Source organism: Grus americana, chromosome 4 (genome assembly GCF_028858705.1).
Source record: "Grus americana isolate bGruAme1 chromosome 4, bGruAme1.mat, whole genome shotgun sequence".
NCBI lineage: Eukaryota > Metazoa > Chordata > Aves > Gruiformes > Gruidae > Grus > Grus americana.
Window position 1 is genome coordinate 49,823,191 of NC_072855.1, and position 24,670 is coordinate 49,847,860.

The following is a 24,670-nucleotide window of genomic DNA, read 5'->3' on the forward strand; positions in this document are numbered from 1 at the left end:
TTTTCCTGCCTTTTGCATTGGTGCCTGCAAGGAAAGGAGTTCACTAGGAATTAGTGTGTACAACGCTTTATTGTTTCCATAATATGAGAGAGCAGAGTAGCTGGAGAACCTCTTTGTCCTGGATGTTGCAGAGATGGTGTTTGGCGTCTTTCACTTCAAAATGTTTGGTAACATCAGAAGTGCCAGGTGTGCATGTGGTAGAAATTTGTACTGTATAGTGAGGGAGTGCTTGTGTATTTATGATAGTCCAAGGATAAGAAGTAAGGTGAGGTGTCTATTAGAGGAGCTGTAAGGCTGGAAAAGTAGACGAACTTTCAGGTAAGTGGGTACTTTTTTTCACGTTTCTGCCTGGTGCAGGAGGAGCGGTTGTCAGAAGTGAGGGTTGAAGACCAACTCCTGACACTGTTCATGGTTGCAAGCAGCAGCTGTTGTCAGCAGCTTACGCACTCATTTGCAGTGAGGGGCGCAGACTGGAGGCTCCCGGGGAATGTGTTCTACGGCAGATGTTCAGCTCCAGCACCCTTACCCTGTAGGTGGCAGCCAAGCCACCTCACAGCCAGGCTGTGACAAGGACAGCTGGCCTCTGTGCCAATGTAAACCTCCCAGTGCAAGGCATTGCTCATGCAGGTGGCTCCTGAGAGGGGACAAGTATTGGGCACTGGGCCCTCATCCAGTGCAGCTGCTGGTCTAGGATTAGTCCCATCCTCTGTGAAATGAGCTTGCCGAGGTCCTTGATTGTCACATTCCTTCAGAGCGGAAAACTGTCATCACAGTTACCTGTGGTCATGGTGCTGGTTCCATGTGATTTCCATCGCTTAGCTTTTCTATGGCTGCTTGAGCATGTAGCCCGCAGCAAGGCAAAGAAGGCTCAGCCTGCACTCAGAAGCTGGAGTCACCTTCTCCTGCTTTCATTTTGCCACCTCTTCCATGTATTTCCAGCTGCCCAGTTTGTGAGCAGTGCACTGCTGTGAGGAGGGTATCTACCTTATCTTGGCAGGACAGCAGGCTGGTAAAGGTTTTGTTGCCCTGAGAGATGGGATCTTTATGAAGACAGCCACTTTAGAGGCCAAAGAAACCAGTACCTCTGGGAGTACTGGAATGAAAGAAGCCTAGTTTCCAGTGGATTTCTGTCTCAGGATCAACTGACTTTTAAACCGAATTTACCAATGTGAATTTGCCACTTCGTAGGGATAGTGCATGAGAATAAATATACTAGGTGTGGTCAAAGCTTTGACTGGACTTTGCGACTTGCCTAATGCCAGAAAATCCATGCAGACAAGAACTTTCAATTGTATAAGATGGGTTTCCTGGGGCCTTGCCTGGTGCGGTTGTCAGCCTGCCCCTTGCGTGCTATGTTAGTAATAGTGCTTTCCCTGGTGGACTCTCTGACTCTTATCAGGGTTGTGTTCACACCGAGTTTCTTGACTCAATAAGAGCATGAATAAAGTCTCTTTTTTTCACACCCACCTGCCTAATGTCAAAAAGTGTTCAGGAATTTGATCTCTCTGTTGCTCAAATGTGGTGAATCCATCAGTGGACTCAAAAGGTGTTGGTGTGGGAAATGGGGAGGGGGCAGATAAGCACACATGCACACACGCTTATGCAGAGCGAACACGTAATCCTTGTACCCTGGGGAAACCAAACTAAAATAGTGAGGAAGAAAGGAACACTGGGCATATAATTGTTAACTGGTTTCCTTCCACAGGAAGAAAGGAGCTGAGCAGCAACTGTTTTTCACCCCTCTCTTATTTACAGGTTGCAATAAATGGTGCAAATTTGCAGAATGTCTTCATGCTTTTAACCCTGGAGCCTCTGCTGGCCAGAAGCCCTTTCCTGGTACTTCATGTTCGCAGGAGTAACTTAGTTGGTGATGCTTTAAGGGAGTTGAGCATCCATTCAGACATTGATTTGAAAAAGCCTCTTAAAGTAAGTTTTCCCCATGCATTTAGCACCCTTTCATCCAGATGATGTTTCTGCAGCCTTTCAGCCCTTCGTGTTACCACTTCATCAGCATACAGTGGCTTCTCCATAGGTATAGCACACAGGGACACTTGATCTAATCAGTGCAGGGGTTGTCTTTCTCCTCTCCAACTCCCGGAGTTGGCAGTGAGCAGTTTACAGAAAGGCAAGCAGGGGGTTTGCTCTCTTTTCCTTCTGTATATGCTATATAAGGGGCATGAGAGGAAACATTTCTGTGATACTATGCAGTCTCTGTTTTGCTCTTCTGCAGGAACAGGCCACTTGCAATAGAACATGTTTTACCTCTGAGAGGTTGCTACAAAATTCAGCAGCTGCTGCCATGTTACTGCTTCTGTTGTTGGGAGGAGAGGTGGTTATTTATGATTTGCATAGGGAGTTAAACATTTTCAAAATATCTGATTTGCCACCCCCTGTTGCCTTTCCCTCCCTGCAAGCAGAGCACTGAAACAGGCTAATGGGTTGCAGTGGGTTTGGGCGTGTTAGACAAATTGCTTTGCGTGGCTCCCAATTAGAAGGATGTCTGATTCACTCAGTCTCAGTTCTGTGTCCCTGTTACTGACCTGCTTTTTCTACAGGTCATCTTTGATGGTGAGGAAGCTGTTGACGCTGGAGGAGTGACAAAGGAATTTTTCCTCCTGTTGTTAAAAGAACTCCTCAACCCCATCTATGGCATGTTCACTTACTACCCAGAGTCAAACCTGCTGTGGTTTTCAGACACGGTAAGCCCTTGCCCTCTATACACACAGGTTGAAATAACATGCTGTATTTGAATGACAAGAAAGTTAGTGGCAAAGTACGGGAAAGAAATTATCTTCCTCTCATTTTCCTCCCACAATACAATGTGAGCTCTATTTTCAGTCAGTGTAAATTAGTATAGGTCCATTAACTTTAGTAGAATGGTGATGATTGTGCTTGTTAAGGAGTTGGCTATTTCTCTTTATTCTTATCCCATAATAAAACTTGTATTAAGTGTCAGATGACAGTTAATAAAACTCTTATTATCATGAATGTGATTATCATGTGCTGTTTTACAGAACGAGATGTTTAGGTCATTGTGACATTATTCTGTGCTTCCCTTGGTGTTCACGTAATTGCAACCAATCCACTCAGTCATGCATCACTATCACCTTCAGGGTCTAAACTTGTTAATGCTTTATGTGAGGAAGCTCTTAAATGGCAAGAAACTCAGTTTGTAGTGAAAGTTGGTTGGTTTTGGAAGAGTGCAGAGTGCAAGTTCTGTACCTATCAGACAGCATTATGCTGGAGGTGGTGTTTTATGTCCTTTTTTCTTCACCTTCCTGGGTAGCAAGATGGGAAATGATGTTGTCAGCCTTCCCTTAAGGTGTAGCTGCCCTGGTGGGGTTCTTTTTAATTTATTAATTACATTTTACAAGGAAGGAAATTACATGGTACCTTTTGTAACTTGTAAACAGTATTACAGAGCAGTTGCTCCTCATGTTAATGATATAAAAACAATGTCTTTTGACACTAAGAGTAACGACAGTGTAAGCACTGAAAATACGTGTCACGTATTTACAACATTTAACAAATATAGGCAGCCAGTCTGTGACTGACATACTGGTGTGAGAGTAAATATGCGAAGGGGGAAGGCCAGTATACCAACACCTATGTTAGTATGTTTGCCTGGGTAGCACTGGGGTTATGCATAAGCTTTTAATAGAAAATAGGATGGGTGATAATTGTTAACATGTTTCCTTGCAGTACATAAACAGCAAACCTCGAAGCTTTGTTAATGTCTAAATGCAGTGGTATGTAAAAAGGAAATAAAAGGCAGATAAGGTAGAAAGCAGCTGTTGCTGTTTCCACAGCTAATCATGGCTTACAAAAGTAATAGGGCTTGGTTTCTGAATCTGCATTTCTATACCACACTCCAGCAAGGAATTCACAACCAAACTGGGACCCGATGGGAGCTCTCTGGTTTTGTCTCAGTTGGAAAAGCAGGGACTGGCTTCTTAGCACAGGGAGGAAGGGTACTGTGCATTTTACGCACGACAGTGTGTCTCATCAGGATTTCTCTGTCTGGTTTTCGCAGTGTTTTGTAGAACACAACTGGTTTCACTTGATTGGCATCATATGCGGTCTTGCAATATACAACTTCACAGTGGTAGACCTTCACTTTCCCTTGGCTCTGTACAAAAAACTCTTGAATGTGAAGCCCTGCTTGGAGGATTTGAAGGAGCTATCCCCTACGGAAGGAAGGTATGAAAAACAAAATTTGCAGCCTTTCTGGGAAGGGGGACCATCCACCTGAGAACAAGAAATGCCAAACTGGGTAAAAGCTGTTCAATAAAAAACCTCCTGGTCCTTTCAAGTGACTGATTAATTTGGGGGGCTGATCCTAGCAAAGTACATAAGCTGGTGGTGAATTTATTGTAAGACTTTTCCTCTCCCACAGGCTATCAGGTCCATCTGCTTAGGCTCTAACCTCTGTACCCACCTTCCCAACCCACAGAAATTGGATATCAACACAGCAAAAAGACACCTGCCACACTCCTTTGAAAACAGGGGTGGGAGCCTGTCCCTCCACTGTGCGATTGCATGCATGATCCCAGATCCTAGCCTCAGCCTTTCCCCCCAAGCCAGGCCTAGCAAGCAGATCCACTGCATGTCTCATGATGTCGCCCAGGATGGGAACTGTGCGTAGTATGTGAACTGTCCCATCCCTGACCCAGCGTAGCTCTGACCTGCTCCCATGCCAGAAAGACGGGAGTTGAATGGAGTGAAGGAATGATGTTCTCTAAATGGTGTATTGAATCTTTTCTGCCTAATTGCATGGGGATATTGGTTCCCTCTGACACTGAGAGGTTAAGATCCCATGATCTGACTGCTATTTTCTTTTTTCTTCTGAGTTGCTGTCTGATTTATCTGCACAAAATTACAGCTGTATTTAACAATAATGAGGTAAAATGCCAGGAAGGCAGCAGCAGGATTTTGAGGGATAGGAGAAGAATATTTTCTACATGATGGGGATACATATAATCCACCACCCTCTCTTCCTCCACTCCCTCAGACCTTTGCGTGGTGATAGTATAAATATCTCGCACTCCTTAAGAACTAGAAATATAATTCTATTCTAAGGCCAAGGTCATTAAAGGATATCCATGTGCTAGGTAGGCAAGGACTATATTGGTAATTTGAGGTGTATTTCTTTCTTACCCCTTCAGGTGACTCAGAGATTCTCTCTCTTGCAACCCTATTACCCAGATGTATGATGCTGTTTACTGCTGATTTTCTTTTCCCCTTTAGATGAATGGCTTTTTGAATTTCTGATTTTTTTTTCTCATTTCTTTCCCTACCTGTCATGTAGGAGTCTTCAGCAACTTTTAGATTACCCTGGGGAAGATGTAGAAGAGACATTCTGCTTGAATTTTACAGTAAGACACATTTAACATATCAGCTCTATGATTGTTACGATACAGTTGAAGCCCATCTACTTATTCATGTGTATTATGGTTTATTCCAAACTATACCTGTAGCGCATGCCCCATGTTAATGTTAAATGTTGATGTTAAAATGTTGAAATTCTTTGCTGTCAACTCCCTTGTTCTTTTGTATGTGGTCATGAAAACTGAGCTAGTACGTAGGTTAAGCGAAGTGGTTTTCAAAATAGCCTTGTTGTCACTGTGGCACATGACTTAAATGCCAGTGGCCAACTTCTCACACTAGACAGAAGTAGATTCCTAAATCCTCCTTGAAAATGGAAGTTAGGCTTTGACATCACTAGGTCAGGGCCTGAAATGCTAACACAATTTAGAATTTTTCTTGCTGTCATAATATTAATACTTTTTAAGTTAAAAAATTATATTGAGTGTACTCGGTCAGACTTTCTTCAAAAACATTTAGAACCTCACAAAAAGACACAGCATCGTTATTCTCCAAGCCATGTTTTCCTCTGTTGACTTGCGCAGAGTAAGGGCTTCCATGTTTCAGCGTCTTTCCTTTAAAGTCCTCGTGCTCTACCAGGTCGTGAGCAATGGGTTCATCTTGAGCTTGATCTGGGTTCTTGACTCTGTCCAGGGCTGGCCTGAGGTAAAACCAAGGTACCAGGAAACACTACTACGCACTGCGAAGAAAATCCTTGCCGAGCTAGAAGAGTATTGTCCATTTCTTAGTTTCATAAATGAGAGCACTTAAAGTTTCTTAGATCAAACTTACCTCTGGAGTGAGTCAGACCTGGGTCTGACTGTGTCTCATGCAGGTCAGAGCTGCAGTTCAGGATGAGGTAATGAAGCCATAATGATGGTAATGTGGACTGTGTAAAAAGGAATACCTTTGAAGTAACACAAGAGATTTTTCTCTAATTTTTTTTTTCCACGCAAAAGGGTATTCTTACTCTCTCTTGCACTATATACTGCATAACATATAAAGACATACAGATACATCTCTCAGTCTTTGAAATTAATAACTGACTGATATCCCAGATCTTGAAATTAATAACTCATCTTGCATGTCAAAATCTGAGCCTCTTTTTTATGTATGGCAACTTGAAGTTTGACCCTTTCTGCATTTTCTGCACTTGACCGATTTTGTATGTACAGAATATATGTTTGTACTGGTGCCATCCTAGGCCGGGCAAAAGCAGGAAGCTGTCTGTGGTCATGCCATCTTGAAGTGAGAGTGGATGAATTAACCCAGTGAACTTCTATTATAAAAAAGGGAATCCTTTTTATTGCCAGAGCATGTGGGCTTAGTTAAATATAGTTTTTTAATTATCAATCTCTTGTTTTTTTCACAGGAAATTTACCGAACCCCCACCCCCCTTTTCTTCCTTTCTGAGTTTGCATTTACACTTAATAGCAGTCCTACAGAAAATGTAAATGATAGAAGGTGGTGAAGCATGCAGGGCATTTGGAGCAGAGGAAAAATGTTCTGGGTATACCCTTTTCTATGGTCCACCCTTCACATGCCAGTCATCAGCTGTGAAAGAGAACTCTGTCTTTCTGCAGGCATGTGACTTGAAAAGTACTTCTGGTAAAATGAGGTGTCTGGTTTTGTATAGATCTGCAGGGAAGGCTATGGTGTGACAGAGCAGAAGAACCTGATTGAAGATGGAGATAAAATTCTGGTGCAGAAGGACAATAGGTAAGTGGGACATATATGGGAATGGACTCATACTTGTGGTGAAGTCAGGTGCAATGCCACAGAAAGTTTGGCTGAGGTGAAATGTGGGAGAGAATTAGAAGTCACAGTGCACAAATTCTAAGACCAGTTGTTCAAAAGTTGCTGGATGCCAGTGGCACTTGAATAAAAAGCAAGTTTTCATCATCTTTCCAGCAATGTTCGGAAAATGTCCCACACTGTTTTGGATGGACATCTTCCCTATAAAAGACCTTCATATAGACCCTTGGCAATTTTCTCATGGTAAATAGAGACTGCAACGTGATTTTGGCCCTTGAAGGTTAATCTCCTGATGGTTTATAGAGGAACTGTACGTGACCAACAAAACTGAGCCTGGCAAACTTGTATATACTATTAATTCTGGAACCGGAAACACTTTCCCTTGAGTACACCTGATGGAGGACCACCATCCCTCATCAGAGCCGTAAGGCCCTACTGTACATAGATTCCTTTCCATTTGACTGAACACCTAAGAGTTATTACTACCATTCCCCGCCCCCCCCTTTTTTTTTTCCAGCTGCTGAACTATTTTCTTATTTTCTTCTCATAATCCTGTAATTGGATTTCTACAAATGCCTTTATTACTTGAAGCAGCGTTCAAATTCTTTCTCTGCTGGCAAAACAGTGTGATCCAGTGACTAGTCAGCAGCATGGTTAGGGGCTTGTGCTAGGATTGCTGAAGACCTTGCTGGCAAGCCTGGAGATGAAGTCATTTCCTATTAATCTGATTATTTAAAAGGGTTTTGATTGTGTCTAAAGCCATTGCTGTAACAAAAGCTTTGTCTGTATTACCTTCTTACCTACTTTACTACTGCCCAAAAAGGGTGCAATTTTACAGCTAAGTAGCTGCCTCCACGCAAAACCCACGTGGAGATGGAGCAGTGTAAGTCTGTCTCCCTGCAAAGAGAAGATGGGCTTCAGGTAAATAGAGGAGAGTTTAATCTACATTTGTGACAATGAAGTAAAGATGAAAATGCCAGGGATAGTACCCTTTAGGTTTTTAGGCTCGGCATTTACACTCAGAAGAAAAAGGGCCATTTTTCTACTGTGTGCCATACTGGCCTAGGGGGAGGAACAAAGATTTTAGCTGAGCAAATGTTTGGGAAGAGCACTCAGGTTAGCTGCTGCAACTGTTTATTAACTCAGGATAGGCAACCACAGAAGAAAATCCTTAAGGAGAAAGGCTAGTTTGTAGCTCCACCGGCTTAACACATTCCAAAATGCAATTGCTTCGTCTTGACCAGAGTTTTGAACTCAAACTAACCTCTAAATCCAAGTCTAGACATGGCTGTCAATTCATCCACCTTACAGTGCTTAATGACTTCCTCCACGCCTACATTTTGAGGCCAGGGACCAATTTGCTGCCCTCCTGGCCTGAATAGTTTGCTGTGTGCGTGTCTTTGGGCACTGCCTTTCCTGCTTGAGGAAGGTTCACCGGGAACTGCAGAATGCGCAGGATTGCTTTGACTGAAAAGTGCCAAGTAGGAAATGCTTGCATTTTCCCTTTCTTCTTTGGAGTTTGTATTGGATGTCACAACATAAAATATTCTTGATAAAGGGTTCATGACTGTAACAGCCAGAGAGGTATTAAGCAACAGCTAAGTGCTTAATCAGCTTGGATTTCCCTAATGCTCAGGTGACTATCAGGAAAATGACAATAAAACAAATGCACTGGAAAATAATTCCCACTTTGCTATATGATTTCTTATTCCAAGTTTTCATATTTGTCAGTCTGCCTCCTTATTTTTTCTTTTTCACTTTCTCACCCATCCCTCACTGCTTTTACATAGTATATGCATTGAGAATTCCTCCAACAAAAGGTCAAAATATTTCTTTAAATTGTGACCTTCTCAGCTAGAGATTGGGATATCGGATTCCATGGTGTTCCCTGATCTGCTTATCCTCTGAGTGCAAGTGTGAGCTGCTCTCGAACGTCAGGCAAAAACGACACCTCCACCCACACAGAATAGCTTCGTGTCTCAGTTTGCCACGTTGGCTGGTGCATTATTGTCAGGTATTAAAAAAAAAAACCCCAACCAACCACAAAACTTCAGGGGAAATATTTTAAATGATTGCACAAGTAAAATTCTAGTGTTGCACTCAGATCATGGTGCTTTGAGAATAGGAAAGAAAGAGTAGAATAAAGATGTTTAACCTCCTGACAAAATCCAGAGAGGGCAGGGCCTGCCACAAATTTCTTGCCAATGACTACAGAATGGTGTTTTTATTTTAATGCTGTTCTTGGGAATTCTTGAGGCAAAACAGAGTTGTCATTCCGAGAGGAGTCGTTCTCTTTGCCACGTACACCAAATGCACAAGTCCTGTATTTATTTAACCAGAACATGAAGGCTGAAGAGGAGGTTTCCTAAGACTGCTTTCTTGCTCTGTAGTGAGGGGTGTTTCTTGGTTTCTTTCAACTGCTTTCTCTTTGGGGCCAGGAGGGAGGGAACTGGCCGTGCAGTTTCAGATCAAGTCTTTTCAGAGCAGGATTTCCTCAGTCTGCCTCTAGGCTACAGCTTTGGCTTTGAAAGTGCTGAACCACTGGCAAGGCTTATTGGGGACCGACTCAGCAGCAGCTGCCTCTGAAAATTCACAGGGTACCTAACCGGGGCTCCATGAGGCTCTCTGTTTTGGAAGTGGTAGTCTTCTGGGCACCGTCTGTTTGATCTGGTTCCCTGTTCCCAGCAGAGCACTTGCTGACAGCTGCCTGGCAGTCCGAGGTCAGTGCAGGTGGGCACAGAGCCCTGTGCTGGGCAGCCCTGGCCACCCGCGGTCTCGGAAGAGCTGTACGTTATTTCCTGGACGTGCTAAACGTAGGGTTGCAGGAGCTGGGCCAGGGGGTGGGCACGTTCCTCTGGTGACGGTGTCCTGATATTTGCTTAACACGATCTCTGTGCAGGCCATGGGGAAGAGGACTCTGTTCCTCGTGCCTCCCCGGTGCTTGGTGTCAACCTGGCTCCGTCCCGGCCCTGTGGGCAACTGGATGCAAGGCCACTGGGTGGGTTTATTGGCAGTATAGAGCCTGGGCTGCTAGGGGCACCTCCCGGGCTGCCACTGCCGGGGAATAAGCAGACACATGGTGGTACTTGCTGCCTAATACTTTGTCCGTGTTGCTGTGACTCAGCTTAGTGAGAGGAGGGCAGTGGGTTGAAGCTGTTGGAGACTCATGTTTGCAAGACACATTACAGGCAGAAACAGAAAAACTTCATAGTGCTGCTGCTGAGGCATATGATTAAAAGTGTTTTTCTTTGCCTGCTCTTTCTCAATGCACTAGGGAAGAATTTGTTGAAGCCTACGTAAATTACATCTTCAACCTCTCCATCCATGAGTGGTACACAGCCTTTTCCACTGGCTTCCTGAAAGTGTGTGGTGGGAAAGTCCTGGAACTCTTCCAGCCCACAGAGCTCAGGGCCATGATAGTTGGAAACAGTAACTACAACTGGGAGGAACTGGAGGAGGTAAAGCTTCCCTCTTGTCATATTTTTTTCTTTTTCACAACTACCAGGATTACGCAGTTGTATGAGGTGGGCACTAGCGGGGGACATGAGATGTGATGAGCCATGGATGTCTTTTTTTTTGTGCTTCTTGTACACCTTTGTCATCATTCACATAAAAAGTTTCTTACTGGCCTTTCCTGCTACTGATAAAGCTCAGGGAGGAAATTCAGAATGAGAAAGGACAGGGGAAAAGGACTTCCATCTGCTGTTTTTTAGGGATGAAACCTAAGACTGAAGGGAAAAGAAAAAGTCAGGGTCTTCACCTATAGTAAAACCCGCTCCACTGCACAAGGGCAAAAAGTACACAGCTGAGAATTCAAAGGGGAGTCTGGACACAAAGTAGGAGTTGTATCCTTTCAAAATGCATAGATCAGCAAGTTACTTGCTCTGTCTCAGCCTCAGCAGTAAAAGTGGCTTTGCAATGCAGAACACAATCCTGTTCAGGAGTGCAGCCTGTGAACAGGTACTCCAGGATTCCTCATGGCACATGTAATTAGCTGAATAGCTAGAAGCCTAATGCTTGCCTGCCACATATGCTAGGAGAACCCTTTGCTGAGTCTTTGAGCCATGCTATTGCCCGTGACCCATCCTGTGCTCCATCTCATAACTGTCAGACATCGATCTGATGCCAGATACCAGAAGAGATCAGGTCTGGTTTCTGCTTAGTCTTTGCTTTCTAGTGCCAGATGAAATGATGTGCCTTTTTGGTTTTTAATAGACCGCTGTCTATAAGGGAGACTACACTGCGACGCACCCAACTGTGAGAATGTTTTGGGAAACCTTTCATGCATTTCCCTTGGAAAAGAAGAAGAAATTTCTCTGTAAGTATCTTGCAGAGTATCTCCTGAAATTGAAGACTGAGGTGGGAGTGTCTACACTGCATTAAATGGCAGTCCCCAGTGCCCATACTTAATCTGGTTCCTTCTTCTGGAAGGTGAGCTTTCAGGCATTGCGGCACTCTTTTTTTAGGGGGCAACGGGGCAGTTGTAGGGTGACAGCTGAGTGGAGAAGCTAGTGTATCGTGTGGCAGGAAAATGAGACCCTGTATTGGTGTGACTGGGTAGCAGATACCTCGCCTCCTGACAGTGGTCTCCTTGTGCTGGTATGGCGGGTGGTGTGCTGAGGAGAGGAAATCCCTGCAGGAGTGGCCTTGGGAAGTGCATCTCCATGTGTGCGTGCTGCTTCAAGTGTCCCAGTTGCCCACAGATGTGAGCTGCTGTGTGGCGGTCACTTTATTTGGGGACAAAAGGGGAGATGAGGAGAAATACATGGTTTTAAGGGCAAGTGATTCTGAGTTTGTTGCTACAGCCAGCAACTTTTGCTCCCGTGGGCGTCCTGGTGGACACCAAGTTGATGAGCCATACCTGCCACAAAGGTGGCGAATGCTATCCTGGGCCCCATTACAAGCGGTATTGCCGGCAGGTCGAGGGAGGTGATTTTTCCCCTCTTCCTGGAGTGCTGTGACCAGTTCTAGACTCCCCAGTCTACAAGAGAGACACGGACATACTGGAGAGTCCAGCGAAGGGCTGCTAAGTTGACTTGAGGACTGGAACATCTCCCCTACGAGGAAAGGCTGCGAGAGCTGGGACTGCTCAGCCTGGAGAGGAGGAGGCTCTCAGGGGACTTCAATGTGTATGAACACCTGAAGGGAGGGTGCAAAGAGGTCAGATCCAGGCTCTTTTCAGTGGTGCCCAGCGACAGGACCAGAGGCGACGGGCACAATCTGAAACACAGGAGATTCCCTCTGAACATCAGGAAACACTTTTTCCCTGTGAGGGTGACTGAGCACTGGCACAGGTTGCTCAGGAAGGTTTTGGAGTCTCCATCCTTGGAGATACTCAAAAGCTGGACACAGTCCTGGGCAGGGGGGTTGTCCCAGAGAACCTCCAGAAGTCCCTTCAACCTCAGCCACTCTGTGACTCCTGGAAAGATAAAGGCCTGTGTTTTTATGCGAGGGGATTTTTCCTCCCAAAAAACGAGCAGTGAGCTAGTTGTCCTACTTGTCTGAGTTGGAAAAATGGCTTGGCCAAAACTTGCACGTGGAAGTTAGCAGCTGCGTAGAGAGGGTCTTGGGAGTCCTGGTACACACAGAAGCTTTTTGTGGGTAACTCCTCCCGTCCCCACACCACCATGGCAGGGACAATGCACAAGGGTCCTGCTCAGGGGGAGCATGAATATGGTGGGGAGCAGCAAGGAGGAACCAACCCTGGTCCTGTCATCAAGGTGCTGTGCCTGGGAGGGGTGGCAGCAGGGAGGGTGACTGGGCCCCTCTGGGCATCAGGCAGCCCAGCCTTTGCTCCTTTTCTATCCTGCGCGGGCGTAAGAGGGAGCTTTTAAAGGAAGAGGGTGCCCTGGGCCGCTTTTACTCATCTGTGTGCCCAGCAGCGGCCTTGCTTCTTGCCTCTGCCCTCCTGCGGCTCCCCTGTGAGGCCAGCCATGCCCTGCATGGAGTTCAGTTAGCGTTTCGGTCCCTCCAGGCAGAGTCCCGCTGCACAGGTGCAGATGGAGTTTGCCTCCAGGTGCAGCCCTTGGTGCGAGGTCCGACCTTCCTTCTGCTTTTCCTAGTGTTCCTGACGGGCAGCGACCGCATTCCCATCTACGGCATGTCCAGCCTGCGCATCGTCATCCAGTCCACCACCAGCGGGGAGCAGTACCTGCCCGTGGCGCATACCTGCTACAACCTCCTGGACCTGCCCAAGTACAGCAGCAAGGAGATCCTCAGCGCCCGGCTGGTGCAAGCCATCGATCACTACGAGGGCTTTAGCTTAGCTTGACCAGACCAGTGTGGGAGAGGGCACAGACACTTGGGTACGGTGGAAGAAAATGATGGGCTTGGCTTTATTTTTGTAAGGGAATGGATCAGAACATTTGGGGGGAAAATATAATTATTAATAATAATAATAATAGATTGAGATGATGCAGTCTCAGCCTGATGCTGCCAGCATTTTGTGGGGCTTCAGCAGGGAGAGGCTATTGCTTTGAATTTTCTCATCTACTGAATGAAATCGGCGGGCATTTTTGTAGTTTCCCCTCCAACTTGACATCACTGCCCTCCCAGCAATTCCTCGTAGTTTGCTTTTATTGCCCCTATACACACACACACACACTTACCTCTCCTTTTAGTCCAGTTTAAATATTTTGATGTCCCTTGCATTGAGGCTATGGTGGAAATTGAGGATGAAATAATGATCTCCTTTTTGAAAAGCTGTGATTTCCCCCCACCCTTTTTTCCTCCCTTTTTAAACGCAAGCTGGTTCTTGCTTGCTTTGAATGGAAATATCCCTTCTTCCCTTTGGTCCTTGGCGGATGGTACTGGCCTGGGACGCCATTTGCAAACCCCAGGGCGGCGTATTAGTGATGCGCTCTCTTTTTGCACCAGGATGTCTCATGGAGAATCTGGTGGTTTGGGGGGTCAGCTTGTTTTTCCACACTTGTCTCGAATTTTGTTTCCAAGCAGTGTCTTCTTAAAGAAGCCTCCGACTCCTCTGGAGTGGAGTTTGTGTTCAGGCTTGTGGAAGGACAAACCCTGCCTATAATAATGGGTTTCTGAAATTGCACCTCTCTTGTGTTGTGTTTCTGTCTTGGCGAGTCTACAAGTTAGACAGGTGGGCTTTGCCGAGCCCTGTTTTTCCATCCCAACAGACCTGTTATTCCAATACAAGTGAGGTGGCTGCTTTTACCACTGCCGCCTTTCTTCAGCAGAGTCACGTGCGTGTGAGCGTGCAGGGCTGTGAGTGTATGAGGTGTGTACGTGTATGAGGTGTGTACAAGCTCTCCAGTCTCATCAGCTCAGAGAAGAGAAAGAAGCACGAGATCCACATTTGAGTGCTGACCCTCTGTTTGGGGATTGGGTTTCTTTTTGCAGTTACTTTATTTTGCTATATCAGAGGAGCCCTCTCACTTGGCAGCTGTTTTGCTGGGGGGCCCTAAAGGACAATCTGTATGAATTAGACTGGAAATGTACATTAGGACTTGAGTAGGCAAAATCATTACCTAAATCTATCCTGTAAGATTGGAGAGCCTTTATCCTCTTTCCCCCAGTCCCACGCCCCCATTAAATGAAGTTTGAATGATCCCCCCCCCATTTTTCAGGTCTTGATGTAAATCTCATTTTAAGCCTAGGGTTGTTTTGACATTGACTTGTTATTAGGACATAGTATTTATGCACCACGTTCAATATACAGTATTGAACTTTGCACCTCGTAACAAAAGGTTTTAGGCTTCTGGGTTTTTTTTAAGGTAAGCTGTGGGCTACACCGAGAGCCCTCCAGCCTCTTTCTAATGCAGCATTGAAGACAAATATACAATTATATCAAATGTTTATTTTCGATGTGTGTGTACATAGTACAGTATTATGCAATAAATTTGATGTTTAATTCTGACCGAGTGGCTGCCTTTGTGTCAGGAAGCAAAGGAGGGGCTGCCCCAGGCACAGGCTCTGCTTGGCCCTGCTGCTGGTGAGCACCTGGCCTGGCCCCTGGGCGCTGGCTTCCATCCAGCGCTGCCCTTCCTCTTCCTCACCTGGACTCGGCCCTGGTGTGCTGGTTGCCAAACTCCGCAGACAAAGTGGGGCAGTTTTATCTGCCTCTCCTGGCTCAGCCAAAGTTGGGCAAGTTCTCTGAGGAACAGCTGGGAACTGAGACCAGACCTGAGTCTATCAATCCCCACATCTCTGGTGTTTCTCCTCCTCTCCTCCCACCTCGCAGGCAGCACTGTGCAGCGTTGCCTTTCCTCAGGGCGCTAAAGGCCACCAAGGTCTCTCCAGTCCCATGACCTCTCCTGCCCAGCTCCGCAGCCCTGCAGGTGTAGGCAGGACCTGGGGACAACATCCCCATGGTCCGAGCACCCTGAGGCGTGTGGGGCTCCAGCTGGGTGCTGGAGGCATCGATGTCGCGGCAGCCCTGCAGTACCCTGTGACCCTCTCCTCTACATTGGATTAGCCTCGGAGCTGTTTCTTCATTAATTAATGGCAAGTAATTATGGCTGCCATTCAGCGAGACCTGGACAGACTAGAGAACTGGGCAAAGAGGAACCATATGAAATTCAATAAGGGCAAGTGTATGGTCCTGCACCTAGGGAAGAATAACTGCAAGCATCAGCACAGGTTAGGGGTTGACCTGCTGGGAAGCAGCTCTACAGAGAAGGACCTGGGAGTCCTGCTGGACAACAAGCTCTCCATGAGCCAGCAATGTGCCCTTGTGGCCAAGAAGGCCAATGGTACCTGAGGTGCATTTAGAAGACCGTGGCCAGCAGGTCGAGGGATGTTATCCTCCTTCTTTACTCTGCTCTGATGAGACCACATCTGGAGTGCTGTGTCCAGTTCTGGGCTCCCCAGTTCAAGACACACAGGGAACTACAGAGAGAGTCCAGTGGAGGAGTATAAAGATGATTAGGGGACTGGAGCATCTCTTGTACGAGGAAAGGCTGAGAGAGCTGGGTCTGTTTAGCCTGGAAAAGAGAAGACTGAGAGGGGATCTTATCAATGCTTATAAATATCTAAAGGGTGGATGTCTAGAGGAGGGCCCAGACTCTTCTCTATGGTGCCCAGTGACAGGACAAGGGGCAATGGGCACAAACTGGAACACAGGAAGTTACATCTGAATGTGAGGAAACACTTCTTCACCGTGAGGGTGACCGAGCACTGGAACAGGCTGCCCAGAGAGGCTGTGGAGTCTCCTTCTCTGGAGATATTCAAAACCCACCTGGATGTGATCCTGTGCAACCTGCTCTAGGTGATCCTGCTCTAGCAGGGCGTTGGACTAGATGATCTCCAGAGGTACCTTCCAACCCCTGCCAATCTGTGAATAATTAATTAATGAGGGACCTGCATGTGCAGGAGCTGTGGCAGCAATACCAGCGGAACCGAAACACCAGGCACCGGGGCGGGGGGCGGAGAGCGCGCGCGTGTGTGTGGTTGGGGGGGGTGTGTGTGTGTGCGCGCGTGCATGTCTGTCTGTGGCCAGGGTGCAGATTGGCACCTGAGATGCTCCCTCGGGTGCTGGGGCCTGTCGCCCTGTTTGCATGGGGAACCCCTCCCACCTCACTCCAAAACGAGCCCGGAGAGGGGGTGCTCAGCACCCACTTATCAGCTACTGTGAGCTGCAGCCTGGAGCTTCAGCCAGCAGCGTTGTGGCCTCATGGTGCTCCCCCTGCTCTCCAGCACCGTGGGACATCATTAGCACATGCAAATACAGTCAATGTACTGGCTTAATACAGGGTTGCCATCACACCGGCTTACGGCTTCAGCTTTCCTGAGCTTATGAAGGGTGCTGTGCTCTTTACCTGTGCAGGCAAACACACAGCATCGAGGTAGGATTAATAATGAGGTACCATGTCCATATATGTGTGCGCGTGTATATAGACATATATAAATAAATAAGTAATTATATAAAATGTTACTTATGGTATTTCATCTGCTATAGCCACAAATAAATCTTCTCAAACTAAAAATGTGTATTCACAGTCTTTGTGCTACATCAGCGAGCTGAAGTGGCAGGAAGAGCCTTGACTCAGAACAAGGTTGGGTGCCGGGGAAAGAGCCGTGGCAGCACCGACCAGGAGCTGGTGGCAAACACTGGCGCTGCTCAAATGCCAGCCAGCAACAAGAATTTTCTATTGGAAAAGTTATTTAAGAACAAAGTAAAATATTTCCCTGCCTCCAGGGAAAATAGAAATATTTTTTTTTTTTTTTTTTTTGGCAAGACCACCAAGAGGGAGGGCACCAGCTGGGGGCCACCTGGGCAAGGGCAGGGTGATTGCTGCTACCGGCTGCTTGCTTACTGAGCTGAGGCACCTGTAGCAGCATCACACATGTAGCAAAAAAAAAAAAAAAAAAAAAAGTCATCAAACACCTGCAGTCAAAATAGGGTGGGGTTTTTTTTTTGTTTTTTTTTTTTTGTGGGTTTTTTTTTTTTTTACTCCAATGCAAAATGTATATATTATGTTTGTCAATCCATTTACATTAAAAAAGACACTCTAGATTCAAATTAAACTTGCTTACATAAAGCCTGTAATCATAGGCCCGAGCCCATATTTGCTAAGGCTTCACTAGCTGTGGAATACACTGGCTGCAGGACTATTAGCGAGCTGCTTCTGTACAGCAAATGCAGTATGGAAAAAGTAGGTGGGTTTTGCATTAGTGTTCCTGCCCCTTTTTTTTTTCCTTTTTCTCCCTTGTTTCCTTCTTTCTTTTTTTTTTTTTTTTTTTTCCTTCCCGTCAGTCAGGCCCCCACCCTCTCGTCCCTGCCCCCCCCACCCCCCACCCACCCCCCACCCCCAGATATCCAAAAGCAGGAGAGTGAAGTTTTTTGGTTTTGGGGGGTGTTTTTTTTTTTTTTTTTTTGGTGGTTGGTTTTTGTTTTTGTGTTTTTTTTTTTTTTTTTGTGTGGGGTGTTTTTATGTTTGTTTGAGATTTTTTTAGTACATTTTTCAGTGAATCTTCTCAATGTGGCGTTCTGAGACATGGCGGGGTGGAGGTGGCCATTCACGCCTGGCCTCTCGCATGCCAAGCCAAGGGCCGCAGCGGCTGCATGCCGGGCTGCCCAGAGGCAGCGCTCCCTGCCTCAGAAACCCTCTGGCAGAGAAACGGGAGGAGACCGGGAAATCCCGCTGAGCCGTCAGTCTGCTCACGCTCATTTTTGCATCTCTGCTTGTTGCCTCTCTGCTGTAGCCAGCACAGGCTATGGCCATTAGCCAAATTAATTAAGCTAGTATGATATGCTGGGCACACTCTGCCCCGCTTAATCTCCTTCTACTGCCTGTGGGTTACTGTGTAGGTTCACAGATGATAGTGAACTCAGTGCAAAAATTATTTTTGACTCAGTCTGTGACAACTTCAGTTCCCTTCCCCCCCCCCCCCGCAAAAAAAAAAAAAAATTTAAAAAAAAAGTGGCAAGGAAGAGGCATTGTTCGTCACAGCCAGCTGAGGCTGAGCTAACTTCATCACGCCGTTCTTTAAAAAAAAAAAAAAAAAAAGCGCAATGTCAAAGTGCACATGAGCACTACTACACAGCAACCCCTGCTTTCAGTAGGGCCAGGATTTCCCCCGCTGCACTTAGGGAGTCTGAGCTGCCTAGCTGTTGCAGTAATTGCACTCTCAAGTCACCATTTTATGGCTGGCAAACAGTTGGCTTATGCCTGGTTTAAATGTTTGCAGGGAAATCCCCTGCAGAAACAGCGCTCCTCTGCCCTCACCATCCCCCGCCTGGACCCTGTGCAGCAGAATGCCGTCACATTTAGCATTAATACAGCTCGGCAGGGCCCACAGAAGCAGCAAATAAGAAAAGCAGCGCTCTGCAGAGGAGCGAGAGAGGGATTTAGCGCCTCACACAGAGGGAGAGATCTCTCTCTCTCTCTCACACGCGTAAGTTCTGCAGTCTGGCAAAGGATTTGGAAGAGCTGAGCAAACGCCGGTGCACGTACCGAGTACCGGGGGCTGCCCTCCTGCCGGTGTCAGTCAGGAGATGGCTGCCAGCTCCGACAGCCACGGGGCCAGGGCCGTGCACGCTCCGTGCACGTGGACCACGGGGCTGTTTGTTTCCCACAGGCGAGTGAATGACATCACTTCCCAGTGCACGGCCATGAGATCAGCCCATGCAACAGGCGCACGGCCCCGCTTTCGCGCTGGTTCTGCCAACGCTCCGTGTGCTTTTCGTAACGTGTGCAGGGGATGTTGCTGGATTCAGCGTCCTCCACCAAACCAGATGGGCCTTTCTAAGTGCACCCACTGGGATAAGGGTCTTTTTGCCCTTCAAGAATATGGTTGCGTCCAGAGACAGGAAGGCAGTGACCCACCATTTCCACTGAGTTATCCCACACCAGAGGGTCAGTGAATGCATTATTTGTTACTATTTACAAATGCAAAATTAACTTCCTCATTTGCTTGTGAACAAGCAAAATTCCCCCCCCCCCCCATGCTTTGGCTTAGCAAAACGAGCCTGGACCCAAAGTCCCTCCCCAACAGGCAGCAGCCCTGGGATCCCTTCCCCAGGAGGTGGGAAACAGAAATAGCGAAGCCGCAGCACGACCCGCACCCTGTCTGTCCACCGGCACCGGCTGGTCTCACGCGTGCCAAAAGCCGTGCGGGGTGCGCAGCCCGTGGCAGCTGTGCTTCTGCGCAGTTGCCGCCAGCCGGCAAGGGCCACCAGTGGCAAGGGAAGGGCAAGAGCGCAGCCCCGGGCCGGGCCAGCTAACCGGGCAGCCCTTCAGCCCCAGGCCAGCGGCCAGCACAGTCCCCGAACAGGGTGAGTTTCGCCTCCAGGCGCCATGGGGACAGTCGCAGGCTGCAGCCAGGCTCTTGCCTTCACAGCCCATTTAATGTGCCGGTGAATCAGCGACTTGCAAACATCTCCAAAGAGGGCTTGGGAAGCACCTCGGGCTGGAAGACATCTGGCAGCACTTAGCTTCTGGAACTTGCACATACAAGGAATAACAACTGATGTCTTAGCAGAATGATTAAAAGATAAGATGCTTTAATTTCACTGCCTTTAACATAAACATCCATTATTTGACTGTTTACTCAGGAGTAAACAGAATAAAACCAAATGCAACTTGTAAGAATGACAAGTTTTTCCTCTATCTTTGACTCTTGCAATCTTATTTTGTCCACAACCCGTTCATGGTCATCATTTAAATAAACCGCGCTGATTTATTATACCACACCGTGGTAACACACAGACATGCGTGTCTGAAATGGCCCCAGTGGATGGGAAGCCCAACAGACCGTACTGACATCCCACAGCAGACAGTTTGTTCTAGTGACATGGAAACAGGTTGTCTTATGCTAACAGCTTATTTATATCACATAAAGTAGATTTTTGTACAGTACTTCACACCTTTTAAAAACACAAGTCTTGTATTGAATGTTCTCCAGTCAATAGTCACTGATGTTGGCATAGACAAATCATCAAACAAAACGCACAGATGGTGCTTCGATTGACTTAGAGGAGTGTGGCGGGGCAAACATCATTTCTGGCTATTTGTGGTTAGTGGGAAGTCAAATCATCTGTGGGAGACACAAAGACATTTTAGTGCTCAGGTCTTGGAGCCCTCCTCCTGCGCAGGCCTGGGAGAGGGGAGTCACAGAATCTGCAAACCCAGGACAGGAAGTTGAGCATTTGTACGTCTCTTTCCAGGACTGGAATTTTAAAATTCACTTCTTCTCTACGATGGTCTTTCCTAGCAGTTCCCTTTGCAACTAGGTGAGTGATGGTTTGTTGTTGGTTTTTGTTTTGGTTTTTTTTTTTTTTTTGCCACAGGTAAAGACTTGAACAGTTTAAAAAGAGAGATGGCTAGGCGTGGTTTTTTTTTCTTTTAATGTACAATCTCAGTTAACAGGTTTTGTTACTTTTAGCTTTCAAAGTTCAAAAATATAAACTCTCTAAAGTGCATAATTGTACTTACATTTCATATAAACTATCTGAAATTCTAGCAATATACCATGTAAACAGCGGTAACTAAGCATCAGAAAATGCTACAATCTCATCAGTTTAAAAATAAAATGGACTGTTCCCTACATATCATTTATCAAGATTTGACAGGGGCAAAACCCAGCAAAACAGATAATTTATCAGTATACAGTGCAAACAGGCTTTTAAAAATAAGCAGAGGAATCATACTCCTGGGAAACCTTGGCCCACTGGAAAAATGTCTGACTATGAAGAAAGGGCAGAAACCGCTTCCCTTGTCCAGGCCCAGATCCAGCAAAGCGCCCAAGCTTTAGTCCATCGTAATTCGGCAAAATCCCAAATGCAGACCAGCCTGAGGCACGTGCTCACCACGCAGGCTTTTGCTTTGCTGAACTGGGCCTGAACAACGCCAAACTGAGCCAGCACCAAGGACTTTTTCGTAACCCAACATCCTTTCTCATCCCACACTTCTGCTACCAGAGTGACACCGTGGGCAGTTTGGCTCAGCTGCTGCATCTAAAATAACTAGGGAGAGCTGACTATGGACTCTGGCGAATAAGAGCCCGTAAGAGCACGCTGAAGGATGAAGGCACGGCTGTGGTCCTGGGCTGCCCTGTGTTGAGACAGGGCTTTGCACCGGTCAGGCTTCCCTTCCAGTCGAACATCTTCAAAAGCAGGTTTTGAGCCCATGTGTCAGCCCAGTTAACACACGCGAAGGATCAGTTTTGCAGAGGCAGAGCCCCACATCTCTCAAGCGATGGAAACTCGGCATCTGTGAAAAGCCAAGCCCCAGGTCAGCACACAAATCCTTCAGACTCTTTGGAAATAAAAAATTCAGCCTTCACTGATTTCATATAGGAAGGGCAATTCTGCAATCAGTAAAAAAAAAACAAAACCAAAACAACCTGGGAGTCCCCCTCCTAAGTGCTTTCACTGACACACGCACGTCACTGCCTTACCCATCCAGACCAGTAATGGGCACGTGCAAACCCACTGGGAGAAGGTCACCTTCTGAAGTGTTTATGGGACCCTGAAGAGACCAAAACACTCTTAGCATCGGTTTTGGCAAGATTTAACACAGCACAACATACACCAAGTAGAAGGGGGTAAGCCTAAGTACCACAACCCAAATATATCTATTTGTGATCCCACTTGCCCATGTAAAGAAGGAAGGGGGAGAAGTTGTTCTGGGGGTCCTCTCCTTGCCTCCTCCAGCATGACTTGCACGAGGCCTGGCTACGATGACTGGCACTGCATTTGATTCCAGCCACTTGGGGCTCCCTGTGGGATCCACGCACAAAAAGGCATTACGGAAGCTCCCTCCCTGGGACGTCAGGGTCGAGCCTTGGCCCGGGACAGAGCAAGTTGGCGCACACAAGCCTCTGGAGTGGGAGAACGAGCCCAAGTGGCCCAGGACTGCAGAACCGTGAGCCCTCAGCTACTTGGTGCGTTCCTGAACTCGCTGTCTTTCACTCCTTCAGGCGGCATCTGTCTGACACGAGCACCTGAATCAGGTGTCCCAGGACTTTCTTTTCTGGAAGTCATGAACGAATTTGAAGAAGCTGAATTGTCAAAACCTCCACCTGAGACATGGGCCCTTTCTATAGGCAGAGCGTGGCTCTAGGCTTTCAGTTCCCTGCGGTATCCTCTGCGCTGCTGTACCACCGACACACACCGGGAAGAAAAGACCATCCTCTGTGGCCACCATCACAGTGTCACTGCTGCAGCCCACCCAGTCTGATTGACGGTGTACATAAAAGAACAAAATTGAGGCTAGGGAGTATTTAATGACATCCACGTGGTTCAGCTTGGACTCTTACTTCTGTAGCAGATGATGAAGCTCACGTACTAATGGGGTGGGTCTTCCAGGTATCTTCCAGATACTTGACACCAGACATTTAACCGATCACCTACCAAAATCCCAAGGGATTCTGACTTAAAGCTTTTAAAACCTCTTTTCCTCCCTGTTGCCTGAACATGGTCATAATGTTACAGTATCACCCTCCGAGCAGAACAAGCCGGCAAGAACCTTGCTACACGGCTCATCTTTTTTGCTATCCTGAACAGATTCAAGTACTTTTCTCTACTTAGTCAAATGGGCCATCCAAAAAGTGAGAAGAAAACCCAACTCAAGCCTAGGCAAAACTGTAACTCACACCAGCTCTGGTGGATGACCGGGAGATTCTTACAGCATTTATTTAGAGCAACAGAAGATGCTGGACTCCAAACAGGTCGAAAGTCTGAGCGAATCTTTACTGTAGCTACAAGAGAACAGTCTTGGTGCTATCTGACCTGTGCTGTCACATGATGGGGTCAGTCAGGGCACTTGTCTCTTAAACTGAAGTAGAAGCTATTTGATGATTTAATCATTATTCATCCTACTTTGCCTCTTGCTATGATATCCTGGGAAAAAAAGAATAGCATGGTTGGCTTTGATATTTTAAATATTACAGGATCGGTAAGCAAATCAAAACAGAAGGATCCCTTCAGTCAAGTCGCTGAGCGCAGTGTCATGTCTCCTACACTGGCAAACTCCATTTTGGGCATCAGGCCTGGAGAAAGAGTGGGCAACAGCAAGTGTAGAAGGCGATGGAAAGCCACCTTTCCTCCCCCCTCCCGCCTCTTCAGTTCCCAGGGAGCTCCTCAGCTCTCCGCAGCCAGGCTCCTGCTGCATCCACGTCATGCATTAGTCCATTTGGTGCTCTCTCCTCTTTGTTTACTGGAAAAAACAATCTCCTCCTTTACATGATCTTGGAGCTAATATCTCTTTTGCTGATCAGGACCTCCAGCAGCCTCAGCTTGGCCTTAATCTGCTTGTATTCATTGTATTCTTCAGCCATAGGAGCGCGGTCTTCTTTCTGCACGTTCCTAGTGGGAGTGAAAGCAGATCATGAGGATTTCTGTAACAGGATGTCTTCCCTCAGCAGCCTCCCTCTGTCCCCCAGTAAGACCTACCAAGCAGCACCTCTCCTCCACTCCCCATCAGGCAACAAACCCAAAACTTCTATCCTTTGAGAGGGAAAAAAAAAGAAAAGAGGGGCAAACAAGCTGCTGCAACAAAGCATGAGATGCTTGCACATTGAGGTTGAACACAATCCCATGGTTCCAAATGCAAAACCTTATTTGAAGCATGCCGTACTTCTCTGATAATTGCTTCTACACAATCCCACGGTTCCAAATGCAAAACCTTATTTGAAGCATGCCGTACTTCTCTGAAATTGCTTCTACACAAGAGTTAAAAAACATCTGAATGTCAGCCTGCTAGCACAGCAAAATAAAATACAGCTTCTCCTAGCTTGGCATCACATCACTTACATGAACAGGCACCCTTGGGAAAAGGAAGATGATATCTGATCAGATTTCTCTTAGCTTACATGAAATTTAAGCTTTCAGTGATTTTACAAGAACCTCTAAGGACGATGGCTGGTGGCAGGAAACTAACAAGATAATTTAAGAGTATAAATATATTAAAACATTCTATCAATTCATTAATGGGGTACGTTTTCTGAAAACGATAAACCCAGCTACGCTAAAGCAGAAATACTTGTTAAACTAGTGTCTGAATACCTCACAGATGAGCAAGAATAGGATAGAAATCTAACCATACATCATTAGGGAAAACCCCGATTATTCTATCGCTGAGAAAGT

General features: G+C 46.6%; 2 protein-coding genes across 21 annotated transcripts in view; one reads left to right on the plus strand and one right to left on the minus strand.

The window, feature by feature from the left end:
* The window catches only part of HERC3 (HECT and RLD domain containing E3 ubiquitin protein ligase 3), a 55,903-nt gene extending 40,905 nt beyond the window's left edge, over positions 1 to 14,998 (plus strand). For all 9 annotated transcript variants that reach the window (XM_054823017.1, XM_054823016.1, XM_054823018.1 and 6 more), the window contains 8 exons: positions 1,756 to 1,926; positions 2,556 to 2,699; positions 4,034 to 4,200; positions 5,309 to 5,375; positions 7,001 to 7,083; positions 10,394 to 10,577; positions 11,335 to 11,437; positions 13,182 to 14,998. In XM_054823017.1, the coding sequence (XP_054678992.1) occupies positions 1,756 to 1,926; positions 2,556 to 2,699; positions 4,034 to 4,200; positions 5,309 to 5,375; positions 7,001 to 7,083; positions 10,394 to 10,577; positions 11,335 to 11,437; positions 13,182 to 13,390 (1,128 nt within the window). In that variant the 3' untranslated portion in view covers positions 13,391 to 14,998. The remainder of the gene's footprint in view (positions 1 to 1,755; positions 1,927 to 2,555; positions 2,700 to 4,033; positions 4,201 to 5,308; positions 5,376 to 7,000; positions 7,084 to 10,393; positions 10,578 to 11,334; positions 11,438 to 13,181) is intronic.
* A 5,071-nt stretch (positions 14,999 to 20,069) lies between these two features.
* FAM13A (family with sequence similarity 13 member A) overlaps positions 20,070 to 24,670 on the minus strand; it is a 133,432-nt gene continuing 128,831 nt past the window's right edge. For all 12 annotated transcript variants that reach the window (XM_054823564.1, XM_054823563.1, XM_054823561.1 and 9 more), the window contains one exon: positions 20,070 to 23,890. In XM_054823564.1, the coding sequence (XP_054679539.1) occupies positions 23,764 to 23,890 (127 nt within the window). In that variant the 3' untranslated portion in view covers positions 20,070 to 23,763. The remainder of the gene's footprint in view (positions 23,891 to 24,670) is intronic.